This window comes from Jatropha curcas, chromosome 11 (assembly GCF_041381405.1).
Source record: "Jatropha curcas cultivar XTBG-Jc1 chromosome 11, XTBG_Jcur_1.0, whole genome shotgun sequence".
In the NCBI taxonomy this organism is placed as follows: Eukaryota; Viridiplantae; Streptophyta; class Magnoliopsida; order Malpighiales; family Euphorbiaceae; genus Jatropha; species Jatropha curcas.
The window spans coordinates 19,998,548-20,023,014 of record NC_143161.1 but is presented as its reverse complement, the minus strand read 5'-3'; the positions used below and the strand labels follow the sequence as shown (position 1 = coordinate 20,023,014).

The 24,467-nt window shown below is 32.5% G+C and overlaps 1 protein-coding gene across 3 annotated transcripts; it reads right to left on the bottom strand.

Moving 5' to 3' along the window:
* Positions 1-8,819: 8,819 nt before the first annotated feature.
* Positions 8,820-22,286, bottom strand: LOC105640957 (bZIP transcription factor 68). Of its 3 annotated transcripts, none has more exons than XM_089716246.1 (13): positions 21,989-22,286; positions 21,390-21,496; positions 21,238-21,294; positions 21,074-21,148; positions 20,165-20,254; positions 19,995-20,054; positions 19,727-19,896; positions 19,264-19,318; positions 14,336-14,378; positions 13,959-14,248; positions 9,750-9,827; positions 9,531-9,656; positions 8,820-9,232 (listed from the first exon to the last, which is right to left on the bottom strand). In XM_089716246.1, the coding sequence occupies exons 2-13, from the start codon at positions 21,459-21,461 to the stop codon at positions 9,110-9,112; spliced, it is 1,239 nt and encodes a 412-aa protein (XP_089572372.1). In that variant the 5' UTR covers positions 21,462-21,496; positions 21,989-22,286; the 3' UTR covers positions 8,820-9,109. The 3 variants fall into 3 exon arrangements, with proteins under 3 accessions (XP_089572372.1, XP_089572373.1, XP_012080771.3); XM_089716247.1 differs by having other exon boundaries at positions 22,000-22,286; XM_012225381.4 differs by having other exon boundaries at positions 21,976-22,285.
* Between the last annotated feature and the right edge of the window lie 2,181 nt (positions 22,287-24,467).

Genomic DNA, 24,467 nt, shown 5'->3' with positions numbered 1-24,467 from the left:
CACACCAACAAAGGTACTAAGCTTCTTGCTGATGTGTTTTTCATTCCTAGCTTAGATCAGAATCTGTTGAGTGTTGCTCAAATGTTGAACAAGAATTATGCTTTGCTCTTTAGAAACAAAATATGCAACATTTATGATCCTGATGATGTTGAAATTGCAAAAGTTAATATGATAGGCAATAGTTTTCCTTGGGATTCAATTTCAAAATGTTCTTATAATGTGAAAACTAATTATACTTGGACTTGGCATAAGAGATTTGGTCATTATAACCTCAAGTCTGTTAAATTTCTGCAATCTAAGGAAATGATAAGAGACATTCTTGAAGTTAACTTGAGAAGTGAGGTGTGTGGTGCTTGTTAACTAGGGAAGATGCATAGAGATTCTTTTCCTAAAAATCACTCTCAGAGAGCAAATGAAAAATTAGAGCTGATTCATATTGATGTTTGTGACCTTATGAGTGTTCCCTCACTCAATCAAAAAATAATATTTTATTTTGTTCATTGATGATTTTTACAAAGAATGTGCTCGGTTTATTTTCTCAATAACAAATCAAAAGTTCTTTCTAATTTTGAGAAGTTTAAAGCTCTTGTAGAAACTCAAAGTGGCTATAAAATCAAAACTTTGAGATCTGACAGCGTGAAGGAGTATACTTCACAAGAATTTGATAAATTTTATGAAGAATTAGGCATGCAATCACCAACTTACAGTGAGTTACACTCCATAACAGAATGGGGTGAGTGAAAGAAGAAACAGAACCGTAGTTGAAATGGCAAGATGCATGTTGTTTGAGAAAAAATTACCAAAGAATTTTTGGTTTAAAGCTACTTATACAGCTATTTATTTTTTAATAAACTTCCTACAAGGTCTGGTAAAGATAAAACTCCAATTGGAGCATGGAGCGGTTCAAAACCTTCAGCAAATCATCTAAAGGTGTTTGGTTCCCTTCGTTATGTGCTTGTACAAGCTACAAAAAGAAGCAAGATAGATAAAAAAAAAAAAAAAAAGCTGAAATTTGCATTTTTCTTGGATATGCTATTCAATCCAAAGGCTACAGAATTTTTAATGTTCAAACTAAGAAAATGATGGTTTGTAGAGATATCAAGCCTGATGAAGATGCTTTGTGGAATCTATTGGCTCAAGGGTCAATTTTATCTTGAGATTTTGATGACTAAGCAAAATAAATAAATTTAATTATTTGTGCTAATATTATTTTATGCAGATTTATTTATGTTTAAATATAGAAAATAATAAACAAGGGCAAATTCCTATAAAACTAAGGATAATTGAAGATCATGAAGACCATTGAAGATTTTAGTGGTTAGCATTTTAGGATTTTTGTAGGATAGAGAGAATATTCATTTATAAGTACAAAAACATTTCCTCTCTCTTCCTCAAAAATATTTTTCTAAAAAATATCCTTGAAAAGTCAAAAATCTCGATTTTAAATTCACTTACCTAAATGAAAGAGATTTTGTCTCAATCATTTTTGGTAACAAATTTTTGAAAAAGATTTATTCATTTTCAGAAACTATCTCTATAAAAATCTTGCTTTTATTTGATTAACTAAATGAAAGAGATTTTGTCTCAATCATTTTTAGTAATAAAATATTTCAAAAAAGATTTTTATCTTCGAAAACTATTTTTAAGGAAAGTCTAAAATCTTACTCTTATTCGCTTACCTTAAAAGAAAATATTTTGACTCAAAGAATTTTTGGCAACAAGATCTCCGTATCTTATAATTTTGGAAAGTCACTATTCTTATTTAAAAGTAGAGATTTTACTTTCTAAAATGGAATTTACATCCCTCTCTATAAAAGGTGTCTTTCCCTTGTAAAAACGTGGGTTTTTGTTTTAAGAGTATAAGTCCATTGATCAAATATTTTAATCTCTCAAAACTTGCTCTTAACCCCCTTATTTCTTTTCATCTTATTGCTTCACAAAATACTTTTAAGAGAAAAGAAAATTTTATAACATCTTTTGAAAAACAGTTCTGTTCTTTAAAACGGTTTTCTAATCTTGATTTCTATTTTTCCTGTGCTTATATTTGCATTTCTCTCTGTCTATATAAATTTTGTAGTCTATTGTAGACAAGTTTTTATTTGAAAAACATTTATGTAATAGCTTAGGTTAAAAGCTATTGTGAAATAGGTTATCAAGCGACCTTCTCCTTATGTGGGATTCTAATGTCTTGATTTGAGTTTCTGTTCTCTGCAAAAACAGAAAAGGTTAAGGTTGACTAGAACCTTTGGAAAATCTAGTGGGACAAAGGGTAGATCTAGGTGTTGATCTATTGTCTTGTATTGTTGGTTTGTCTCTTATCCTTAAAAAGAGATAACATAGTGGATGATCTCAATATGAGTCTTGGGGAGTGGATGTAGGCGAGTTAGTGCCGAACCACTATAAATCGCTGTGTTATTCTTTTTATTTTCTGAAGTTCTGCTTGATACCATTTTATTTACACTTCCGTTAATCTTTTAGAAATGCTAAGTTGTTAATTGTTTTATTGTTAATAAGCTTTATCTTTATTGAACATTAGAACTCTAGACTTCTACATTATAAATATATCAAATTCTAATCTGTTCTTCTATATTCAGTATATTTCACAATTTGGATTTCTAATCAATTTTCTAAGTTTGTTTAAAGATATTGTGAAGCAGTTCTAATCAATAGCTGCTCTTTACACAGTCTTTTTATTTTCTGCATAGAGCTTTGTGAGGAAGTTATAATCTTAATAACTTACTCTCACAAATGCATTCTATTTCCGCTGCAACAGAACTCTGATTTTGTTTTTGAAAAGTAAATTTTTATTTTTAGAAAACCCAATCCACCCCCCCCCTCTTGAGTTGTGTCATACGTATACGAGACCCACAGAATCTAGAATCAAAAAAAATTGAGAAAGATTCAATTCTATCTCAAGAAATCTCCAAACCAGGAATTTTGGAAGAAGCTGAAAACCCAAGTTCCCAATTGCTAATGAAGATTTGATGATTCAGAACATGATTCATCGATCTTGAAAACCAAGCCTATAGTCGAAATTTGTGAAAGAAATAGCTTTGCAAAATCAGAACTTGTCACTTATGATGAAGCTTCACAATTTGAAGAATGGCAGCATGCTATGAAAGATGAGATCTTTATGATTGAGAAAAATCAGACTGGGAATCTCACCTCCAAACCCAAAGGTAAAAATGTGATTGGCGTTAAATGGGTTTATAGAACAAAATTAAATCCTAATGGTTTTATATTCAAGCACAAAGCAAGATTGTTGGTAAAGGGTTATTCTTAATATGGAGATACTTTTGCTCTAGTGGCTAGACATGACACAATCTTATTACTCTCAGCAATTATAGCTCAACATGGCTGGAAAGTGTTTCATCTTGATGTTAATCAGCTTTTCTAAATGATTTACTTCATGAGGAGATTTATGTTCATCAAAGGGTTCTTGGTTAAAGGACAAGAAGAAAAATTCTACAAATTTAAGAAAGCACTCTATGGCTTAAAGCAGGCTCCTAAAGCTTGGTATAGCAAAATTGACAATTATCTACTACGTCAAGGTTTTAGGAAGAGTGAAAATGAAGCTACACTTTATGTGAAAGTTTGTTCAAATGAAAATCTTGGTTGTCTCTTTGTATGTGGATTATCTTCTTGTTAAGGGAAGTGATTTAGACTTGCTGTGGCTATTCAAGTCAGATATGGAGCAAGAATATGAGATTTAGATTTAGGCTTGATGAATTATTTTTTGGGAATGATGGTTCATCAATGCAAGGCTGGTATCTTCATTTCTCAATAAAAATAGGCTTTCAATGTTTTAAAAAAAATTCCAAGTCTTTAGCTATTCTATTATCCTCAAATGAAAAATTATCTAAAGATGATGGTGGAAAACCTGCTAATGCATCTCTTTATAAAAGTCTAATTGGTAGCTTGCTTTATTTGACTGCTACATGGCCTGACTTACTGTCTTCAGCAAGTTTACTTTCAAGATTTATGAATTCTCCTAGTGAATTTCATATGGCAGCAGCAAAGAAAGTCTTGAAATACATTAAGGGTACAATTGATCTTGGTGTTTGGTATTTGAAAATGTCAAATTTAAAGCGTGAAGGGTATGTTGACAATGATTGGGCCAGTTGTTTGGACGATATGAGGAGCACATTAGGTTGATTGTTCTCTGTTGGCTCCAATCCTTGTTGCTAGAATTCAAAGAAGCAAGAAGTAGTTGCTCAATCCATAGCAAAAGCTGAGTATGTTGCAGATGCTACGTGGCCAGGTTCCAGAACTGACGGTTTCGATTCCAAATTTTTTAGAACTGGAACTGAATCGAAAATTAACTGTTCCGGTTACAGTTTGAAACTGAATGATTCCGGTTTTTTAACGGTTCCAAAATTGAAGGTTCTGGCCGGTTCTCCGATCGGTTCCGACCGATTCTGAACGGTTTGGAACGGTTCCGACCGATTCCAGACGGTTCCAACCGAAACTGGAATTGTCGGTTCCGACTGGTTTTGGAAACTGTCGGTTCACGGTTCCATAACTAGTGGAACTGAAATCGAACCGATTCGGAACTGACGGTTCTAGTTCCGAAAATCGAATTTTGGCCATCCCTAGCTACGGCAACAAATCAAGCTTTATGGCTTAGAAAAATTTTACAAGATTTGATGATGGAGCAAATGGAGCCAACTATCATATATTGTGATAACAAATCGGCCATAGCCATATCTCATAATCCAACTCAACATGGGAGAACAAAGCACACCAAAGTTAAATATCATTCCACTAGAGAAACCGAAAGAAATCAAGAAATCAAGCTAAATCAAGAAATCAAGCTTGTTCATTGCAATTCTAAAATTCAATTAGCAGATATCTTGACAAAAGCCTTGCCCATGCCAAGATTTGAAGACTTGAGATGCAAACTCAAGGTGTCCAAGAAAAATATCAAGGAGTGTTAGACCTACTGAGATTGACCTTGGAAATCTAATAATTATCTTTTGATATATTGCTTGTAGTTTTGTGTTTACTTATATATTAGTTTAACCAGTTCTTAACTTGTTTTAGATGGTAAATCATTACTTGTAAGTTTAGTCTTGTAAGAGTATCGTCGTGTTAGGAGTTTGTAAAACTCAATCATGTAATTTTGTATTATTCAGCTATTATATAAAGCTGAATTCTAAATGAAATATGTAGAGATTTCTCCTCTCATCTTTCTAAAAAATTATATCTTTCTATCTTATTGTTTGCTCCGCCTTGCCTTCCGCAGTTTCGCTACCTTGAAAACCCATTTTCCTTCCACAATTTCAAGGCATCATCCGGTGCCCTTTCTCTTGCTTTAGGGACTTTTGCTTATTTTGATTGCAACAGAAGCAGTAGGATCTGGATAAGATTATGTTGACTGCATATAAGATTATGATTAATGAATAAGGTGTTGTAGAATAAGGGATGTAGCTACTTTGTCACATTCTCATTAAACCTTTCATGTTGAATATTAAATAACATGTGCATATTATAAATGTCGAAAGCATTTGATTTCTAATTCTTACTCCTTACGACCACAATGTTGAAGCCATTTGATTTATAGTCTGAGGCAAAATAAAGAAATCTAGGATTACCAAAATCCAAACAATTCTCTGCAATACTGTCCTCTGAATATAGACAAAAAGTTAAATAAATAACATGTGCATATTATAAATGAATAAACAAATAAACAAGGAGTGGATTCAAATAAACCAAATCTGTGCATGCAATCAATGTTAGTAAGTTAAACAAGAATAATTAGTAAAAGATTTGAACCTAAACCCATTAATCACAAAAAGCAAGTTCCTCAAAAGGTTAGGTGTCCTGCACTACAAATGAAAATAAATTAGTTACTTTATTTGGTAAATGAAATATGGGTTAGGCAAATCTAAAAATAATGGAAACAAGTTAGCCACTTTATCGGTATTATTTTTAAAATTAGATTAGTGACTCTGTAATATCCTAAACCTAGCAAAATATTGTTCGCTTTGGGTCCAATCCGCACGGATTTATTCCTGATAATGACTATCCATCACCCTCAAAGAGCCCTCTGCTAGTCTAAGACTTGCCCCATCAGTTCTAACCTGTGCTTAGCTGAAGTGGGATTCAACTAAGGTAAGCTAACACCTCATCTGATGCAGATGTTACAAGTGACTTGTTGTTGGCAGCATTTTTATATCTTTCATTTTCTTAATCTCTCATTTTCAAGGCCTAAGGATGTAGATAATTAGACAAAAACTAATACAACTATATTCGATTTTTGATACATATAATCAGAGTCATACATAATCATTTCGCTCTTTTGGCCTTAATTTGACACTGATTAATAGTTAACTAAAAACAGACAATAAAATATATACAGTTACACAGTTTCCATGAAAATTGAAACCTACACTCATTCACATTTTGACAAACAAAAAGCACAAGTTCGAATTTTGACAAACACGTTTCACTTTGCCATCTATTAAGATAAGAATATGGTCCCTAATACCAAACTTTGAAGATTTTGGTGCATGTAGAATTGAGAAAATTTCCAATTTCGAGTTTGGAGACATTTTCTTCTTAAATTTTAAGTAATAAAAACTATTATAATATGCAGTAAGTTTCAGAACCATAAATCATAGATATAAACAATTTGGAGTTCTTTGGAATAATAAATCTAAACAAATGGAGAGATTTCAGAAGTTGGAGTTCAATTATTTAGGGAAAACTAGCTGAAAAATCAAAATCTCAAATCACATTTGTAATACATTAAACCATTATTCAGACCTGTCATTTTTATATTTTGTTCAAAAATGCAAACATAGAAAGATAAATGGAGAGACTTAGAAGTTGGAGAGCATATTTAAACAATAAACAAAACAAAGAGAAAAAAGTTAGAAACTAAAAGGAAAGAGCAGTCACAGTACCTGCAACTTCAGTTAAGAGGAAGAAATCGATGGAGGTGTAATCGGCAACCTAATCCCTGAACCAACTCATCGCGTTAGACGATGGAAATGGAAGTATAATCGGCAGTGGGATACTTGAGTTTGGGCTCTACCTACATCACAACTATAGGAAACGGGAGAAGATAGAGAACTAATAGAAAGAAGAAGGAATATGTTAAGCGACTGAAATCCCTAATTTTAATAATTTTAATAACTTAGATGACCGATTGAATTTCAGTTGATTTTATTAGCAAATACCCATAGAGACCATTTAGTCGGTAATTCATCATTTTCTTGTTGCATTAAAACCGGAGAAGATGAATACATCCAAGACCTATATATTCAAAGAGGATGATGATTCTTTCTTATTTTCTAATTCATTATTACTTCCATGTGCAATATACACTGAATTATTAATAAACTATAAGCCTATGCGAGTTTGTGATCTACATTCTTACAATGACCATATCACCTAATTCTCTTACCATTATATGGTAATTCACCTTTACTACCCTTGGTCTTTACACTTTGTGGGCATGAATAATTACTCTTGTAGAAACTCTAGGTTAACTTCATAATTCACCATTACCTTTTGGTTAATCCAGAGTTCTTCAACTGCACTAGTTAATTTTTCTAAATCACCTTTTGCACTTTGATATCCTTAATCTATCTTAACTTATTTCGATACATATTTAGAGCACCACATCTAATAAATGAAGTAATAGTTGAACTATCTTATGATATGGATGTCATTATATGAGAGTAGGCCTTTGCTTCCTTATTTTATCGCTCGAGTATCAAAGTGGAGGGAATTGTCACTAAGTGTTCAGATTTCATTACTCAAAAACGGTGACAACAAGAAATACCAGTAGTCTTCCATAATTAATAGAAACCTGTAAGCTTCATATTTTAATTGCTTACATAGCTTAAAAATAAAGCTCTAGTATATATACTAGCAAAACTGAAACTATGTTATTACCACCACAATCTAATTTCAATTCTTTATTTCTCATTCTTCGAGGCCTCGTTCCTATTGTTGCACAAACTCATGATTTCAAAGGACTTTGTAAGAGACGATTTAAATATGCACTCATACCTTCACAATGTTGTGTGCTTTTCATCCCAGCTAAAAATTTGGCGACCAAAAAGTAATTCAAAATCTTAGAAACTCACTCGCGATTTATAACTCAAGATCTTCAACCATAATTTAATATTATGTGATATCATAAAATGGGCCCATAATGATGTTAATATGAATTATTTATTGAAATGAGATGGGCCTCGTGAACCCAAATTAAAACGATGTGATGATTATAATGGGCTTGAGGCAAATTATGTGAATAGGAATATGCATAATGTGAGATGAATATGCATGAGACGTTTCAAGCTTACTACGGACTTTGACGACCTTAAACCTACCCAAATGCTAGTGCCAATCCAGTTCAAGGTGACAGTCGTGACAAAGATGATATAAAAGCAAAAGTTAGGCCTTAAGAGTCAATTCTGGAACTTCGGAACACCCATTTGAGACTCCTATGTTGGGATCGGCCGTAACCAACATAGGAGGCATCTTCCAAATTGAACCCTATTGTAGTGCAGATGGACACATCATGCACTAAAATGGAAGGGGAAGGAAATCTGTAAACGTTTAAAAAGAGAACCAGAACAATGTGCTATAAAATCAGCAACATATAGTTAGCTACAGGAACGCCTAGGTTAATTGGCAGTCATGAAAAATTTATTTAAGTTCGTTAAATTTTCTTAACCCGATTTGAAGCAAAGAATCAATTGGGAATTGGTGTAGTGGCCTGATCATCTAGTACACCTTTACATCATTAAGTAAGTTTTGCTTTATCATTAACAAAAGAGTCCCATCACATCGCCAAAGCGAAATTCAAGAAAGCAAGTTTATGTATAAGAGTAAGAAGTGGAGTTAAATACAGCCCTTCAAAAGGCGGGGTATGACCCAAATATCACTCTGCTTACCATCCTTATCCTAGTTGGAACCGTTACAGGTAGAGACTGAATATGAAATTTAGGAGGGTATGAGAGGCACAGGTCCTACAACTTTAAACATCAGCTTTTGATAATTTAAACTACAAGCTATGTAAAATAAGAAATTCCTGTTGCTAATTGGTTAGGGTAAGCTCCTGAAAATGCAGAATCAAACAGAGTAGCTAATCCTAGTGACCACCACCACCCTGTACAACCTCTGTTTGTCCGTTCTTTTGTGTATCGTTGCTCAATTGTTGGTCATTCCTACCAGCCTTACATTCTTCATGCCCAGGAAATTCCCCTAGTCTCTCCTGCAGTTAACAACCAAAATTATGTCATAATAGCAATAATACTTTAAACTATATTTTGGACCAATCTCATAACAATGTTGGAATAAGTTTAATGGCCGAAAGACTTCTTGCTTTGTCTTGATGTCATGACTCATGAAACTCATCATAAATCAAATGCCAAAATGGAGTGCAAACTAGAAATAAACAATAACATTTTCCATTGCAAGGTATTCTTTGTTGTCCATGGATCATATTCATAGTGGCCAGATAATCATGAACTCATCAAATTTAAAAGACCCAAGGAGGAACAGAACATCACCTTGAGAGATGCATTTTCTGCAAGAAGTTGCTCATACTCGCTCTTGATCTGATTTACTTCCAATCTCAAATTGGCATTTTCTTCTTTTAAGGCTTCAGCACGTTGGGCCAGCTCATCGCATTCAGCCTGATTCAAAAGCATGCATTGCCGCAATGAAATCAATAACAGACATATATTGGAAAATAGATAGACATCAGATTATGAGTTACACTTCATTACCTGCTTCCGCAACCTAGAACGGCGAGCAGATTCTCTGTTTGACTGCTTCCTCCTCTGTCTCTTTAGCTCCCTTTCATCCTAAAAAAAAAAAAAAAAAAAAAAAAAAAAAAAAAAAAACTAGTATATGATCACTGTCGTATGATATAAGTGCAGCCTACAAGACGCTATGATGTGGTATGGTATGTCCAATGAAAATAACTTTTTGGAAACTACGGTTGCAGTAAATGAAAGTAAAGAAAATTAAAGATTGGAAGATAAAATGATAATCCTCCTGATTATATTCATAAACCAAAGAAAATAAACCTATAAGCCTCTTGATAAACCTTTCAAGAAAACCTCGCATTTTCTGGGATCAGAATTGCATCACACAACTCAGAAAACATTATAACAGGATTTTATTCACTGGGTGAACTGAATAATAAAAATAAAAATAAAAAAAATGCAAGTGTAGGTATTTATAGAATCAAAAGCAATCTTAAGCCTCTAAGGTCACGTTTAGTTAGAATTGGAATGGAATACAATTCTTGAAATAGGATTCCAATTTTTGTTTTGAATCATGAAAAATTCGAAATGTTTCTTGATATTTTTGCAATTTAATAACTTCAATTTATATTTGAATTTACATTTACTTTCCAAGTATAATTCTTAACACAACCAACTACCTTGGAATAAGTTTTCTGGATTTAGACATCCCTTTTTATTCCTATTCCATTCCAAGATGACCCAACCATTTAACTTGCCAAGTACTTTACTCTTAATCCTGAATCCTTTACAGGAAAGAACTCCAAATGCAAAACTAAAACTAGAAGACTTCTTCAAATCACCATGTATAGACCCAGCAACAGGGTTTTGAACAACAGCATCAGTAATGGACATAGTGCCATTATATCAAACCATATCTGAAAGCATGGAATCATATTGGGGAGCAATACATTTTTAGAGTTCATAATACAACTTAAATCAATATTAAAACAAGTTAAGTAAATACAATGTGCTATTATTAGCTAAAAGGGAAATGACGAGTAAAAAATGTGTATTATATCTATCTATAAAATTAGTAAACAAAATAAATATGAAAATAAAAAATTATGAAAAAGCATTTGGGAAAACTTAAATACTCTCAAATTAACCAAATTCGTAAGAAATAAAAGTTTAGTAGTTTTATTTCCAAAATCTCTACAAATTCTAAATTGAGGAAACCCTTTTTTTTTTTCTAAACTTCAAGTTATCCACATTCCAGATTATCCATAATTTATTGGTGACGCACAGTGTGTACCACCTTGTATTGCTACATATCAGATGCATCACAATGATATCTCTGTTATGCCCAAAGCAGCCATGATCTAGCAATTGCAAAACTGTATTGCCAAATCCAGTATCACCAGCCTCATGATGATTAAGCTAATATGGAAAGGAACAATTGCCACTCGTTTACCTACTCATCATTACCACCCAACTGGTCCAAGAAAATTGTAACATTAGTAATTTCTCTTACTTCTTATTAAGATTACCCAATTACTATATTGTAAGGATTAAACCAAACAAACCTGTTAATCTAATTTCTCAAATGGACTTCTTTCATTTTTGTATTATTCTCCCCCAGTAGGAGAAAACTAGACATCAAGTTTTGAAGTGTTGTTACAATTTCTCCAGTTCCATTCTTAGATTGGAAAACCATTTTCTGCACATGTCATTTTAGTTGAAGGTAACAATTACAATGCTTGAAAAGTCACTTCAAATGTTGATTTTATTTGGAACAATAAAATTAATTCCTTGGCAATCATCTAACAACAACTCAAACTTAACTTGCTTGACATCTTACTTAGCAACACTCCAATCTATTTTTTGCAGAGGTTTATTTATTTATTTTTTATGTTGACTTTTTGGACCTGACTGCGAGAGAGTTCTTTAAATCGTAAAAGGCTTAACTACAAAAGAATGTTTCAACTTTAGTTTTTATAACTCTACCACATACTTCTAATTTTGGCAATTTCATGTAGCACCCTTTAAAATTTTTAAAATTCCATCTCCGATCCAATTTTTCAGGTGAAATTATGTCAGGATTTGCTGATATGGCACATTTGAATTTGCTCAAATCAATATATAAAGAATACACACACACACACACACACACACACAAAAGTTTGGACATGGTAACAAAAATCAATGAAGTAACAAAAATCAGGATTTGCTGATATGGCACATTGGAATTTGCTCAAATCAATATATAAAAGAATACACACACACACACACACACACACACACACACAAGTTTGGACATGGTAACAAAAATCAATAAAGTAAGAAATTTGGAACTGCAATGTCAACAAATTTTTCTAATTTCGCCCAGTGATAAAATTGCAAAAATTGAAAGTTGTAGTATAAAATTGCCAAAATTAAGAGTTTGTGATGAAATTACAGAGAATTTTTAATTGAAGTATTATTTTTTGCCCTTAAGCCTTCATAAGATAAGCTTTTCTTTCAATTCCTTACTCACGGGCCTAACCATTAAAATGACCTGGGGCATTTTAGTGGGTTTTCCCTCTATCAATACAAACTTCTTCGTCCCTTTCTTTTAACCTATGGGACCAAATTTCTATTCTGCAACACTTATTCTCATATTGGCAACTGTTTTTGAAAGTTCAGTAGTTTGAAAATTTTCTTTCACCAAAGTGCCAATCAACTCAACAGAAATGAGGGCAACATTATTTTAGAGGAACCATATTCATGCCAGTTAAATTGTAGCAAGTTGAGAAAAATCTCAACTAGCATGACAATTAATTCAGGATCTGAAATGAATCATTAAAATTTACAAACAATATTTCTTTTAACTTTCTAGTAATAGCATTGTCAACACGTAATTCTTTGCTTTCAAGTTTAACCTTCTCTTCCCAAAGAAATTACAAAACTTTTTTGTCATTTCAATATTGTTGCATTCCCTCCGATCGCCAACTTCTAGCTTTTGTTAGCTTATCTGACTTATTTGCCTCCATCTGTATTCTAGGCTGTCATTATATTTTTAGATTTTTTTTCCCATTCCATAGGATTCTCCAAAAGTCGCTCTAGTTTTTTCTCCTAGTGCAGTTACTTTCATGAACTTAGAACCAATTTTTTATAATTGCATAATATTTTTAGCTTCTTTTCCACTTTCAATCTTTTCAATAGAAACTTCAAATTCTTTTTCAAAGGGTCGAGCATGTATAATTCTTCAAAACAACATTCTTGCACTAGCATTTCCAAGGCGAGAGGGTGTACATTTGAAAAACAATATGGAATTGCAGCGAAATTATGAAGAGAGGTTTCTAACAAAAGATGAGAATCTTAGACGCAAATGAAAGTTTTAGTGCATTGTACCACAAGTCACCAATCATTGCAAGCGTTAACATATTACATACCCTTTACCAATTTCACAACATAAATATATCATGGCAGATGAAGTCTAAAAGACACCAAAAAAGTACAAAAGCTGAAACATGAAAAGAAAGACACCAAAAACTATTTTTTCGCAAAGTCACATATCAATAGAAAACGGCAATAAACATGGTTATGTACTGCAATAACATCATAGACATCAATTGAGCGGGACAAAAACATCTAACAAAATCAAAGGCTCAATTTCTACGTTACAGCTTCCCAAATGCTTGTTATTTTTAATCAACTGTCCATAAGAAGGTGCTTTCCAATTGTTCAAAATGAAATTCAAATTCTTAAAATGACAAAATCTGAAATTGCTTCATGACCATGTTGTTTCGATTATCGATCAGCACAACACAACCTGAAATCTAGTTATTCAAGGTTGGCAATCCAAAAAACTGATTTAAGCACTAGGTTGGTGATCATAACACAACACAAGATAGTCTATATAAACATGAATATACCATGCTATGGAGTAAGGACTGAGAAAAGTTGACAAAAACTTAGTTGACTAACCCTCCCCTCCCCACCCCACCCCACCCTCAAAAAATAAAAAAAAATAAAAAAAAAAAAAAAGGAAAGAAAGTTGAAAGCCTTATGCTCACAGAAGATCTATTTTTTTAAACTCCAATTCAAAAACAACTGATTTATCTTTCCCATCAAAATCCCAAACAGCAAGGACATGTTATTGCATGGTTAATTAGCACAATCACGTTTAAGCAAGTTCAGGAGCATAAAATTTATAAAAGATGGTGGAAAACAATGAAAAAGAAAAAATCATGAACATAGATTAACCTGCAGCCAAATCTGCGATTGAACAGTATCTCGAGATCCGGTAGTAACTATCCCTCCAGCAACTGGAGTAGAAGGAACCTTCCCGCGGATTGCAGGGATAGTAGATGAAGGTGGGGCTCCCCAATACTCCATTCCAATATTTAAGTTGGTTGTGGGACCGGGTATAGCTCCTGGAGCACCAGTAGCAGGTATTGGCATGATAGACATAGTCTGATTCATGATTGTATTAGGTGCACCTTGTCCTACATTCTGAGGACCATGCACAGACCCACCATTCTGAGATGCATCACCTGTAATATAGAAGAAATAGAAATTCTTCAATAATAAACAAGAAAAACCAATTAACTCAGGGTAAAAGAAAAGTATAACAATTTAACCTTCTAGAGAATCTTGCCTCCCGCCTGACTTCATTTGTGAGTCCTAGAAAGATCAAGGAAATCAGAACATATGAAAATATTATCATCAGTAAAAATAAGAAAATGAAATAAGAAAAAAGTGCCTCGTACCCATAACTAAAAACTTGTCCCCATATGATGCTGAAAGGCAAAAAATTTACTTGGGATAAGTAGCATGCTATCTCTGATATATGCCTAGATCTGGAAAAATGTTTAAAAAACACTTGACTCTAGGAAAATCGGCAAAGTCCCAGTAGGCTCATGCAACATAAGCCAAGACATCTCTCATGCACACATATCAAATGTATATTAACTATCTTTACAAAAAAAAAAAAAAAAAAAAAACCTTATGCCTTCGTCCCTATTAGAAAATGGTGCACTCTCTCTTGTTTCTACGACTCCAAAGTGATCTCTATCTCTCTCCCTCTCTCGCTCTCTCTTTCCCCAAAGTGATCTTTCTTTCACTCTTAAGAAAAAAAAATGTTATTAAGTACAAAGAATGAGGTTAATAACTTGGAGAATACGGTAACCTCCTAAAATCAAAGAAGAAATAAAGAAACAAAAAATTGCAGAGAACTCCCTCTTATCATATTGAATAGTGCTTAAACACTCTCATCTAAAAGCCAAAGGGACTATCTTATTCAAAAACAAGGAAGCCACTTTGTTGAAAATTAGTACTTCAATAGTCTCCACTGGAAAGACAACCCCCAAATCCTCCAAAGGGCACATAGAGTTTCTACAATAGCATTTCATTCAATTGAAAAAAGAAAAAGTGGGAGCTTCACATTTCAGCAATGACATTAGTTAATGGCAAAAACAAACTTCCTACTCTTGAACAATTGCCACATCATCCTGCTACATGTGAATCACACAGTCACTAAAATTCCTTTCAATCCAAAACCTACAAAGTACAAACTAGCTCTACTAAAAAACAAAGAAATGTCAAAAAGCTACAGAAGTGACTCCTAAGACACCACAGATTTAGAACCCGTTATCTCTTTTTCTTCTTTGACAGTTAATATTATCGTTTTCCCTTCTAGCCTTTGAGATCTCAGTTGTGAAATAAGTGCCTACCACTGTGGAAGCACATCAAGTCCTAACAATTTGCCAATACATTAAGGGTGTTCAGTAACTCTGCTGTTTCTTTGTTTTTAGCCTTCAAAGAACTGCCAACCATTTAAAACATTAGATTTTGTTTTCTTAAAGAACAATTTTCTAATCTTTCTTGTTCCTTTTACTTGTGTTCAATCAAAACCCTTCATATCTTTTTTTTCCTTCCATATCCTTTTCATCCCCTCTTTTCTCCTGAACAATGCTATTATCATCAATCACCACTGCCCACCATGAAAGTAAACCATGGACCAATCTTCTCATATTTTGCTGTCTTCTTGAGATCAAGGGACGAATCAAGACATTAGACACACCCATCTTCACCAAAACTAAATTGTCCCTTTTGTAGTTGGTATATGTGATTTTTAGAGAAAGATCAAGAAATTATATAATAAATCTATTCTAGATTAAAAAAGAAGTGAGAGAGAGAGAGAGAGAGGAAAAAAGACAGAGTAGGAAAGAGAGAAAGGGTGATGAGTTTGTGGAAGAGACCTGATTGAAATCCACAATTTGATAACTGATTTAATGGAAGCAGATATTAAGATTACAAGAGAACAATCAATTAAGAGAATTTCTTGGCCTCAAAATCATTGATTTAAGAACAAAGGTAGGAGACAGAAACTACGGCAAGTCTTTTTAAACTTTGGGAGAGAAAAACAAAAAAAAAAAACCATCTGCGATTATAAGTTAAACAAGTTTATGGTTTTCATTATCTCAGTTTTTTGTTCTTTAAATACTTTCAAGAAAACCAGTAAAATAAACTCATTGACTGTGAAATAATTTGGGTTATCTTAAAGACAGAAAAAGGGAAGAAAAAAAAAAAGGAAACTAACACGATACTAAATCATTTTCCAGACTTTCACAAACTCATAAAATTGGAATCTTTTAGAGAACGATAAAGACATAGACCCGTCACTTTATCAACCACCACCAAGAATCCTTTGTTGCAATGGTCAATTGAAAATGATAATTTTGCCACGATAAATAGGAAAACAGACACTCTTGTTGGGTCAAACATTCTTAGAAAGTATTTCAAATCAAAAATAAATAATTTCTACTTGATTCCAATGTTACAACCAAACAACAAAAAAAAAAGTGATTTTCTTAAAAACTATTTTACTTAGAAAAGTTATTTTCACAAAAAAAAAAAAAAAAAAAAAAAAAAAAAAAAAAAAGGAGAAGAAGAAGAAAAGGAAGCCTAAAAGGATATACTAGTTTGGAAGCAAGATAAAGATGTTCTCTTATGGGAGGTTCTTAATGCCCTTAACCTCTCTTCACATCGATTATTTGAAGGATCAAGAAAAATAGAAAATATCTTCATATTTGAATAAAATTCAAGTAACCCATAAATATATTGCTCTAAACTATCTTTTGCGAAATATATATTTTTTTTTAAACAGAATTTTTTTGATATCTTGAGAACAAAAATGCTAGGAATATAGAAAAGACTTTGGATAAATTGATGGTAGAGTGGTGGATTACTAAGCTGGCAGCTGTCAATAATTTATTGCTTCTGTTATCTAAATAACATGTAAAGGCTAAATGATAATAACTAATTATGGCTTCTGTTATCAGAATATCTCTCATTATTTCCTCCTGTTCTTCCTGTCTCTAATTTTTCTTTATTTTTCCCTTTATTTGTCATATCCTAATCACTCAAGTCAAGTGAGGTCCTAATACCACAGGACTCGATCCTATATTACAGCTTCTCTACATTCTGTTGTTCTTCCTCTCCTCTAGTCCCTCTCCTCTGCCCTCTCCTTGTTTCATACAACTCCATGGTTTCTTCCGAACCCATTCATTCTAAAATCAAAATCAACAATGGATAATGAAGACGTAAGCCATACAAATTGAGAATTGACTCGAGGATATGGAGCAGTAACTTGATGCTTGAAGCTAGGTTTACACAACATTTCACAAAAACACAGAAAATGGATGAATTGCGATCAGCAATCAGTTTTTGGCGTTTTAGAAAAAGCAAAATAAAAAAGAAATTCCTGCCTATTCCACACGCAAGAAATTCTCTCATTTCAAGGATCTGAACCGAAAAACGAATCCAATAGGAATTGAAAACCGTAAATTCATATTGAATCTATCAATTGAAGGTGATAATAGTGATCAAGACTCCACAGTCAACCCAAAACTATTCACTTTGAGATGTTGATGGTAAAATTCCTATGCTAAATTTGTGGAAACTCCTGACGATATTTGATGGTATAACATGGAACAAATATGGTTGATTTTTATAGTTGAAAACACTTTTGACAAATGAGGCATTAGGCAGGTAAGAAAGAAAAATGATAATTAAGCAAAAAGACATACTTATAAGGGCATAGTGATCATGAAATTACGGTGGCAGCTAGTGATTTTGGATATTTTTTTGTCCTTGAGGGAAGTTTGGAATTCCTAAACTTTAGGATGTGGATGCGACAAGGGAACAAAATGCACTTTTCTCTCAAATGGCAAAGTATTTTCCAATAAGATGTTCGCAGAATTGACAAAATTTGTAATCAGTGGCCGAAGTTTGTTCTTGCTTCTTTCTTGATTGTAAATCTAGAGGGCTGTTGGTGTGCAGGACATATCACCATTTTTGTTTTAATGACTACTAGTTCTAGACTAATTAGGATATGCAAGTATATGGCTTGTGGGAAATCATAAGAGCGCACACATAACCATGGCATGGAAATTCAAATTACATTAACAGCTACTTCAAGCACAACAATTCATCCTTGAGGACAAGGTTGTTCTACAAGGAGTAATATTAGGAATGTAAAGCAGGAGCTTATGGTAGACTGTGATGAGATAGCAAAGCGGTAGATTAATGAGCTAGGCAACTGGCAGTGGCAATGTGACTAATCAATTACTTTCTTGTTTAAAAAGCATGTACAAGCTGTATAAGGAACATATTAAATCTTGGGTTATTCCAGAGAAATCTCTCTTGCTATATTTCTCATTCCTCTTCCTGTATCTAATTTTACTTCATTTCTCTTTCTCATCCTCCCAATCACTCAAGTTAGGTTGGTCCTACTAGAAAAGACGTCATTTAATGAAGTATGATGACATAGACAAACATAACTCCAAAGCATAATGCTTTAGAAAGGCCAAACCAAATAGATGAAATTAGACTAGACTTAACCATGATTGGTAAATTTAAGACTAAGTTGGACATAAATTAGTTTCACTTTCCTAATCTTGACATATTGGCACAACTTATTGCTTAATCTTGCACAACATAACTTTTAGCTATGCCCCTTATTGCAGAATATAACATTTTCCTCTTCACATAAGAATAAGTCTTTCATTCACTGCTGCAATATTAAGTTATACCATACATTGTGCTAAATGAGAACGTTAACAGGAAAATAACAAGGCTACATGTAAAAAATATTATCATCACATTAATATACGTGTTTCTTGGTTAGAAAAGATAAAATGATATGAAAAAGAAAGGTTTCATGAGGAGAAAAGATACAACTGACAGAAAAAAGAAGGGGGAAGAGGAGGGGGATAGCCCTTGACTCCTACTGAATTTTTATGCTCAGAAGTCATTGTAACTGTACATTTAGTTGCAAAACCACACCACAAGTATTTTTGAGGAACATAAACTATGTTATTTAATCAAAACAATAAGAAAGTTCATGCAAAAACAACCGCAGCCTCCAGCATAACTAAGGCTCTAAGATGAGTTATAAAAGTTCATAAACCATAAAATCCACCTTTGAAGTGTCTGAAGCAAATAGAATGGAGCCAAAGGTAGTAAATATAATTCAAGATATATAACACAGCTGCATAGCACTTACGTTTTGAGAATTTGCATCACTTCCTTCACTTGTGCCTTCACTTGCACTCTCGGCACTACATATCAAGAATAATTCCAATGTTAATTGATGTATTTGGAAATACCAATAAGTCAATACAATTAGAAAATAAGGAAACATGGATCAGCTTGTCCCCACTGTTTTCGCAGTTTAAATTAATTAAAAAGGATCTCACAAGATTTAGACAGGTGGAAGGAGTCAACTCCTTCAACAAGTAGCATTTCATTACATAACAAATATATTGTAGTTGCAATATACTTCATCTTACTCCTCCATTCTATCTATGCATCCAAAATTCCAACTAAAGGTGGATGAATCAGTAGCTTGGAACACTAAGTTTTGTAACCTTTACGGCCCATGAAATAGTAGGCACAAACTACCACTGAATATTACGATTATCTCACCAACCAAGTATTCCAATCATCTGCAAGTCCAACAACATTACCTTTTCGAATAAACTCCATTAGCAGAAGCTCCGGTTGTTTTACCAAGCTCATTATTCTTCCCTGTAATCATGTTTAAACTGCCTAAACTTCCTTTGGACCTTTTAATGGGTAATTTTTCCTTCACATCAGATGGCTTTCCATCTGCTTCTGTGCTCCCAGGAGTATATCCCTACACCAAACTTATTTTGAGTTAATTTCTAAGTAGGCATTTAGAGAATTCCTGTCAATAGCAATAACCGAAAGACAAATTTGGTTCAGAAAACTTACAGACGCCTCAGCAATACCGTTTGGAGAAGGCATTGCAAAAGGACTAAAAGGATAAGACCCCTATACAAGACAAGAAGGTTAACTTTGAATTAATCCAGAAATTGAACAAAAAGCAGCAACTTTTTTTTTTTTTTTTGGGGGGGGGAGTAAAAAATTAGAGGAAAACATACTGGAGGAATCGACGGATGAGCATATATGCCGCCATGGGGATACATGGCAACGTATGGATGTGGTGGGGTGCCATAGGGAGGCATAATATGCTGCAACAAAAAATTTATATTAGAACTGCACCAATTTCCAACAAGAAGGTGAAATTACAGAATCCTAAAAAAAAATAAATAAATAAATAAAAAAAAAAAAAAAAAAATTAATCTTGAAAGATACAATAAGACCAACACTGAAAATAAGTAAATCATCTTATACAATAGATGTTTTCTTCAATTCAAGGATGGTTTTCTGGCAAGGACATGTGACACACTAGCTAACCAATGAAACTTCAGAAGATGGCCAGGTTAATTCAAGCTATGAATTGCATCTAGCTCAAACCATTTGAAAAAGCTAAAGATTGAGTTTCAATCTCATGTTATGCAAATCAATGTAGAGTCAGACATGCCTGGCAAAGGGTCCAAATTGAATAGGCATTATGCTGCAGCACACATGGAAACGTAGATAAATTTATCTATCAAAGTAACCCTAAACTAGTGAAAGAATGAACTGCAAAGGTTTTTGCAACAAACTATAGTGAGTAATATGATCTTCATTAAAAAAAACATTGAGCTAGGTTTATTAACAATTTCAGTCAGTGAAAAAGTGATGCTGAAGCTCATCGAAAGACACTCACAAATACTTTGGCTGTAAAGAATGTCATTTGGTCGCCAATGCCTTAGTCAAACTCATTCCATTTGAAAATAAAATATTTATAAAGCTTTGTTACATTAATCACTATTCTTTGAGTGTCAAAAATTGGGTATTTAACATCAGCTATAACCATCCAAATTTAGTAACTTTATGGTTTCATGCCTTAGTTTTAATGATAATTGATGCCTAAACCTTAAATTTCAATATGAAGCCGTCAATACCTGGACCCCCCACATATATGGGTGAGCTTGGGGACTTGATGCCAAGAACCCATGAGGAGGTATAGGAGAATATGCCTGTCATAGAAAAACCAGCACATGTAAGAATATCAGTACTACATTAACCCAGAAATTTCTACTTTCTAGAAGATCCTTATTTACACAACCTGAAAACCTGTCCAGTCAGGATTTACTGTGGCAGTGCTGGGGGTCGAAGATGGCTCCTGAAGAACAAAGAATTAAACTTGTTCACTTTGGACAGGTAAACATACATAATTTAAAACGAAAAGTAATAACTTCAACAAACACAGAAATAGACCTGTGCAGTAGTGGCAGCCGGGGTCTTTGCCTCTTTCTCCTTTACTGGTTTATCCATATCACTGCTGCCCATAGTTATATGACCTTCCAATAATTATTCAAACCATCCTACATAATGACCACCATTCACGTTACAATAAGAACTACACACCCATTACACACAGATAATCAACTCAAAGGATACTACAGTGAACTTTCTACGGGGGGCAAAAAAAAAAAAGACCAGCATTACCAAAATTTGCAGCAAATATATCTGCCAATGAATGGCAATTTTTTGTTTTTTTAAATAATTTCCATAGATTGCACAAGCCCTTATGCATAGAAATGAACATTACTTGTATAAACCATAATTCCATGAACCTAATAACTGAGGACCGACACTACGGATTGCAGAAAGGAATATAACAGGCGTCTCAGACATATAGAGACAGAATTACATATAGCCTCGAAAGCATATCAATTAATCCAAAGCAACAAAAATAAAAACATTTATAGAAAACTAGTTAACCAAAATAATTCGGATTTAGCAAGCAAATTAACAGCTAAACACACACAGACAAGCAAATAAAACAAAAGCTTTCAGTTACCACTTGTTAAAACCTCTAATATACCAAAAATCGATCCTGATCCACTGAAAGAGGGAGAAATATCTAAGAAATCGAAAACCAGAAACGCTAATGGAGGATTCAGAGGTCAATTTAGAATAGATTAGAGGAAGAGAATAATTTATGCATTTAAAAAAAGAAAATTAACGTGAAAATTTGAGGAGAGATCAGAAATTAGGGTTTTTTGGTTTATGGGTTAGTTATTGGTGTAGATGTTGGAGGTTCACGATTCACATTCTGTGGGTCGTCGTACGGGAGTCACTGATGCAGAGGAAAAAATTTCATTCCCTCATATGCATGCTTGGAAAATCTCCATTTAGTCCCTAATAATAGGCAAATTGACTATCTTTTGTGATAATCGCATGGTGGCTATTAGTCCAATCGTGTAATTAAATTTTATTGGGAAAGGCCACCTTTTATTATATCATGTAATCTCGTGTTAATTGACTTTATTATAAAAACTAATCATATAGATACGGATCGGGACGTGCGGATTATATATTTTTCTATTTTTAAATTAAATTGAAAATAATTTTTAAAAATTATTATAATTTATATTTATATTGCTTCAATTTAAATAATTTACTTATGCATTCTTTTTATTAAATTATGAAAGATAAAATTATACGTCTTTTTTTAAATTCTCAAATAATATATTAAAATATCAATTAGCACAATTAATTATTGTAAACAAATTATTATAGTTCAATTGATATATTTAGTTAATTATTTAGTTTTTTTCTTTGAAATTCTCATATATTCAAATTAAATGAGGAGTGAGTGTGTTAATCTAACTACATTATTTAATTATTTTTTTATTAACTCCATTAATTATTTTATAGCTCCATTAGTTTTTTTATAGAATAAAAACTATTTAATAAAAACTTAATATTTATTAAATGTAAAAATATATTAATTATAATTAGATTTATTAGTTTGAAACTCCATTATTTATTATAATAAAAAAATAAAATGTCACATCATCACTTTTATATTTTAACATACTGCCACATAAGTATTTAAGCTTTAAAAATTATATATTTCTATAGATAGATAGATATAAATATAGATAGATTAATTAGTTGTAATTCTATGCTTCACAAGCAGGATTTATATATTTTTTTGAATAATTTTTTACTATTAAATTATATTTTTTTTTAGAGAGAATTATGTTGTTATTTTGAAAAGCTTTAACTTCATAATTAAAATAATTAGAAATGCTTCAGGGTAAAATCTTAATTGATAATAATAATAGTTATCAATTTTATATTTTTACTTATCCAAAACTTAACCATCTAAAATATCTTTCTTTTGATTAATAAACTTTGTCAAAAAAAAAAAAAAAACTATTATTTCAAAAACACAAACTAAAAGACTATGTTTTTTTAATAAAAAAAACTCTTATTTTATTTAGAGTACTAAGATCAATATATGAAGTCTCATTGTGGATGCATTAATATAAGATCAATGAATCTATGACTATTTACAACAAAATATAATCATATTGAGTGCAAAAGTGAGAGCTTTTGTTCAGTGCAAAAATCACTTAGTTGCAGAAAGATTCGTAAAAGTTAATTGTTTCGTCATTCCTAGTAACATATTTTGGATAAAAAAAAATATAACAATTATCAGGGGCCAATGAATAATAAAGTTTTATAATATAATTTATATGAGTCAAAAACTGAGTTTGGATAAGTCATAGAATAGTGAACATCCAATTTGATAGAGTACAATGTAATGAAAAACATTATAATTCAATAACAAGGCATTCATCCATTTGAACTGGCATGCCTTGTAATTTATGTGGGTAAAATTACCTGGGTATGTTTGTAGTCTTGCAAATGCGACTGCATGAGGCATCTGTTAAATTTTCTTAATCATGACGTAAACATTAACTAAAATGATTATGATGCATATAAACTTTAGGATCATGAATAAACAACTATGACAAGTAATTAGGTATAAGAGTTAATGTGTACCTGAAGCAAAAGATGTCATAGTTGCTTGAGACCCTTCTTTTGTTAACAAAATTGATTTCTCTCTCCTAAGCCCACTTTATGTTACTGAGAGTTTTTGATATAACTATTTTTTGTAATCCTAATAGGTGGAGAGATGACCAACTTATATGTATCTACAAGTTTAATCTGGTGTATCCATCAAGTAACCAATAAATGGTTGAGATTTAGTTTACTATTAATTGGAATTAAAAACCAAATAGGATTTAGAATAATGGCCAACATATTCGAGCCACGTCCCAACATTCTCCCACTTGGCCCAATATTCCAAAACTTTATTTAATAATATAAACATTAAGTGAACATAAATAAATCTCATAATATCATCATAATTTATATAAATATAATAAACCACATAATGCGAGTTATATAGGTCATACACTATTAAGTCGCATTCTCCCTTCCATAGATACTATAAGCGATATGTAAAATATCATAAAGGTCCACTTAATGTCTTAT

Coding starts and splice junctions, on each gene's coding strand:
- LOC105640957 (XM_089716246.1), bottom strand. CDS start 21,461: ATGGGCAGCAGTGATATGGATAAACCAGTAAAGGAGAAAGAGGCAAAG. Junction 20,055..20,164: donor CTCATCCGTCGATTCCTCCA/GTATGTTTTCCT, acceptor TGTCTTGTATAG/GGGTCTTATCCTTTTAGTCC. Junction 19,897..19,994: donor ACGGTATTGCTGAGGCGTCT/GTAAGTTTTCTG, acceptor AGTTTGGTGTAG/GGATATACTCCTGGGAGCAC.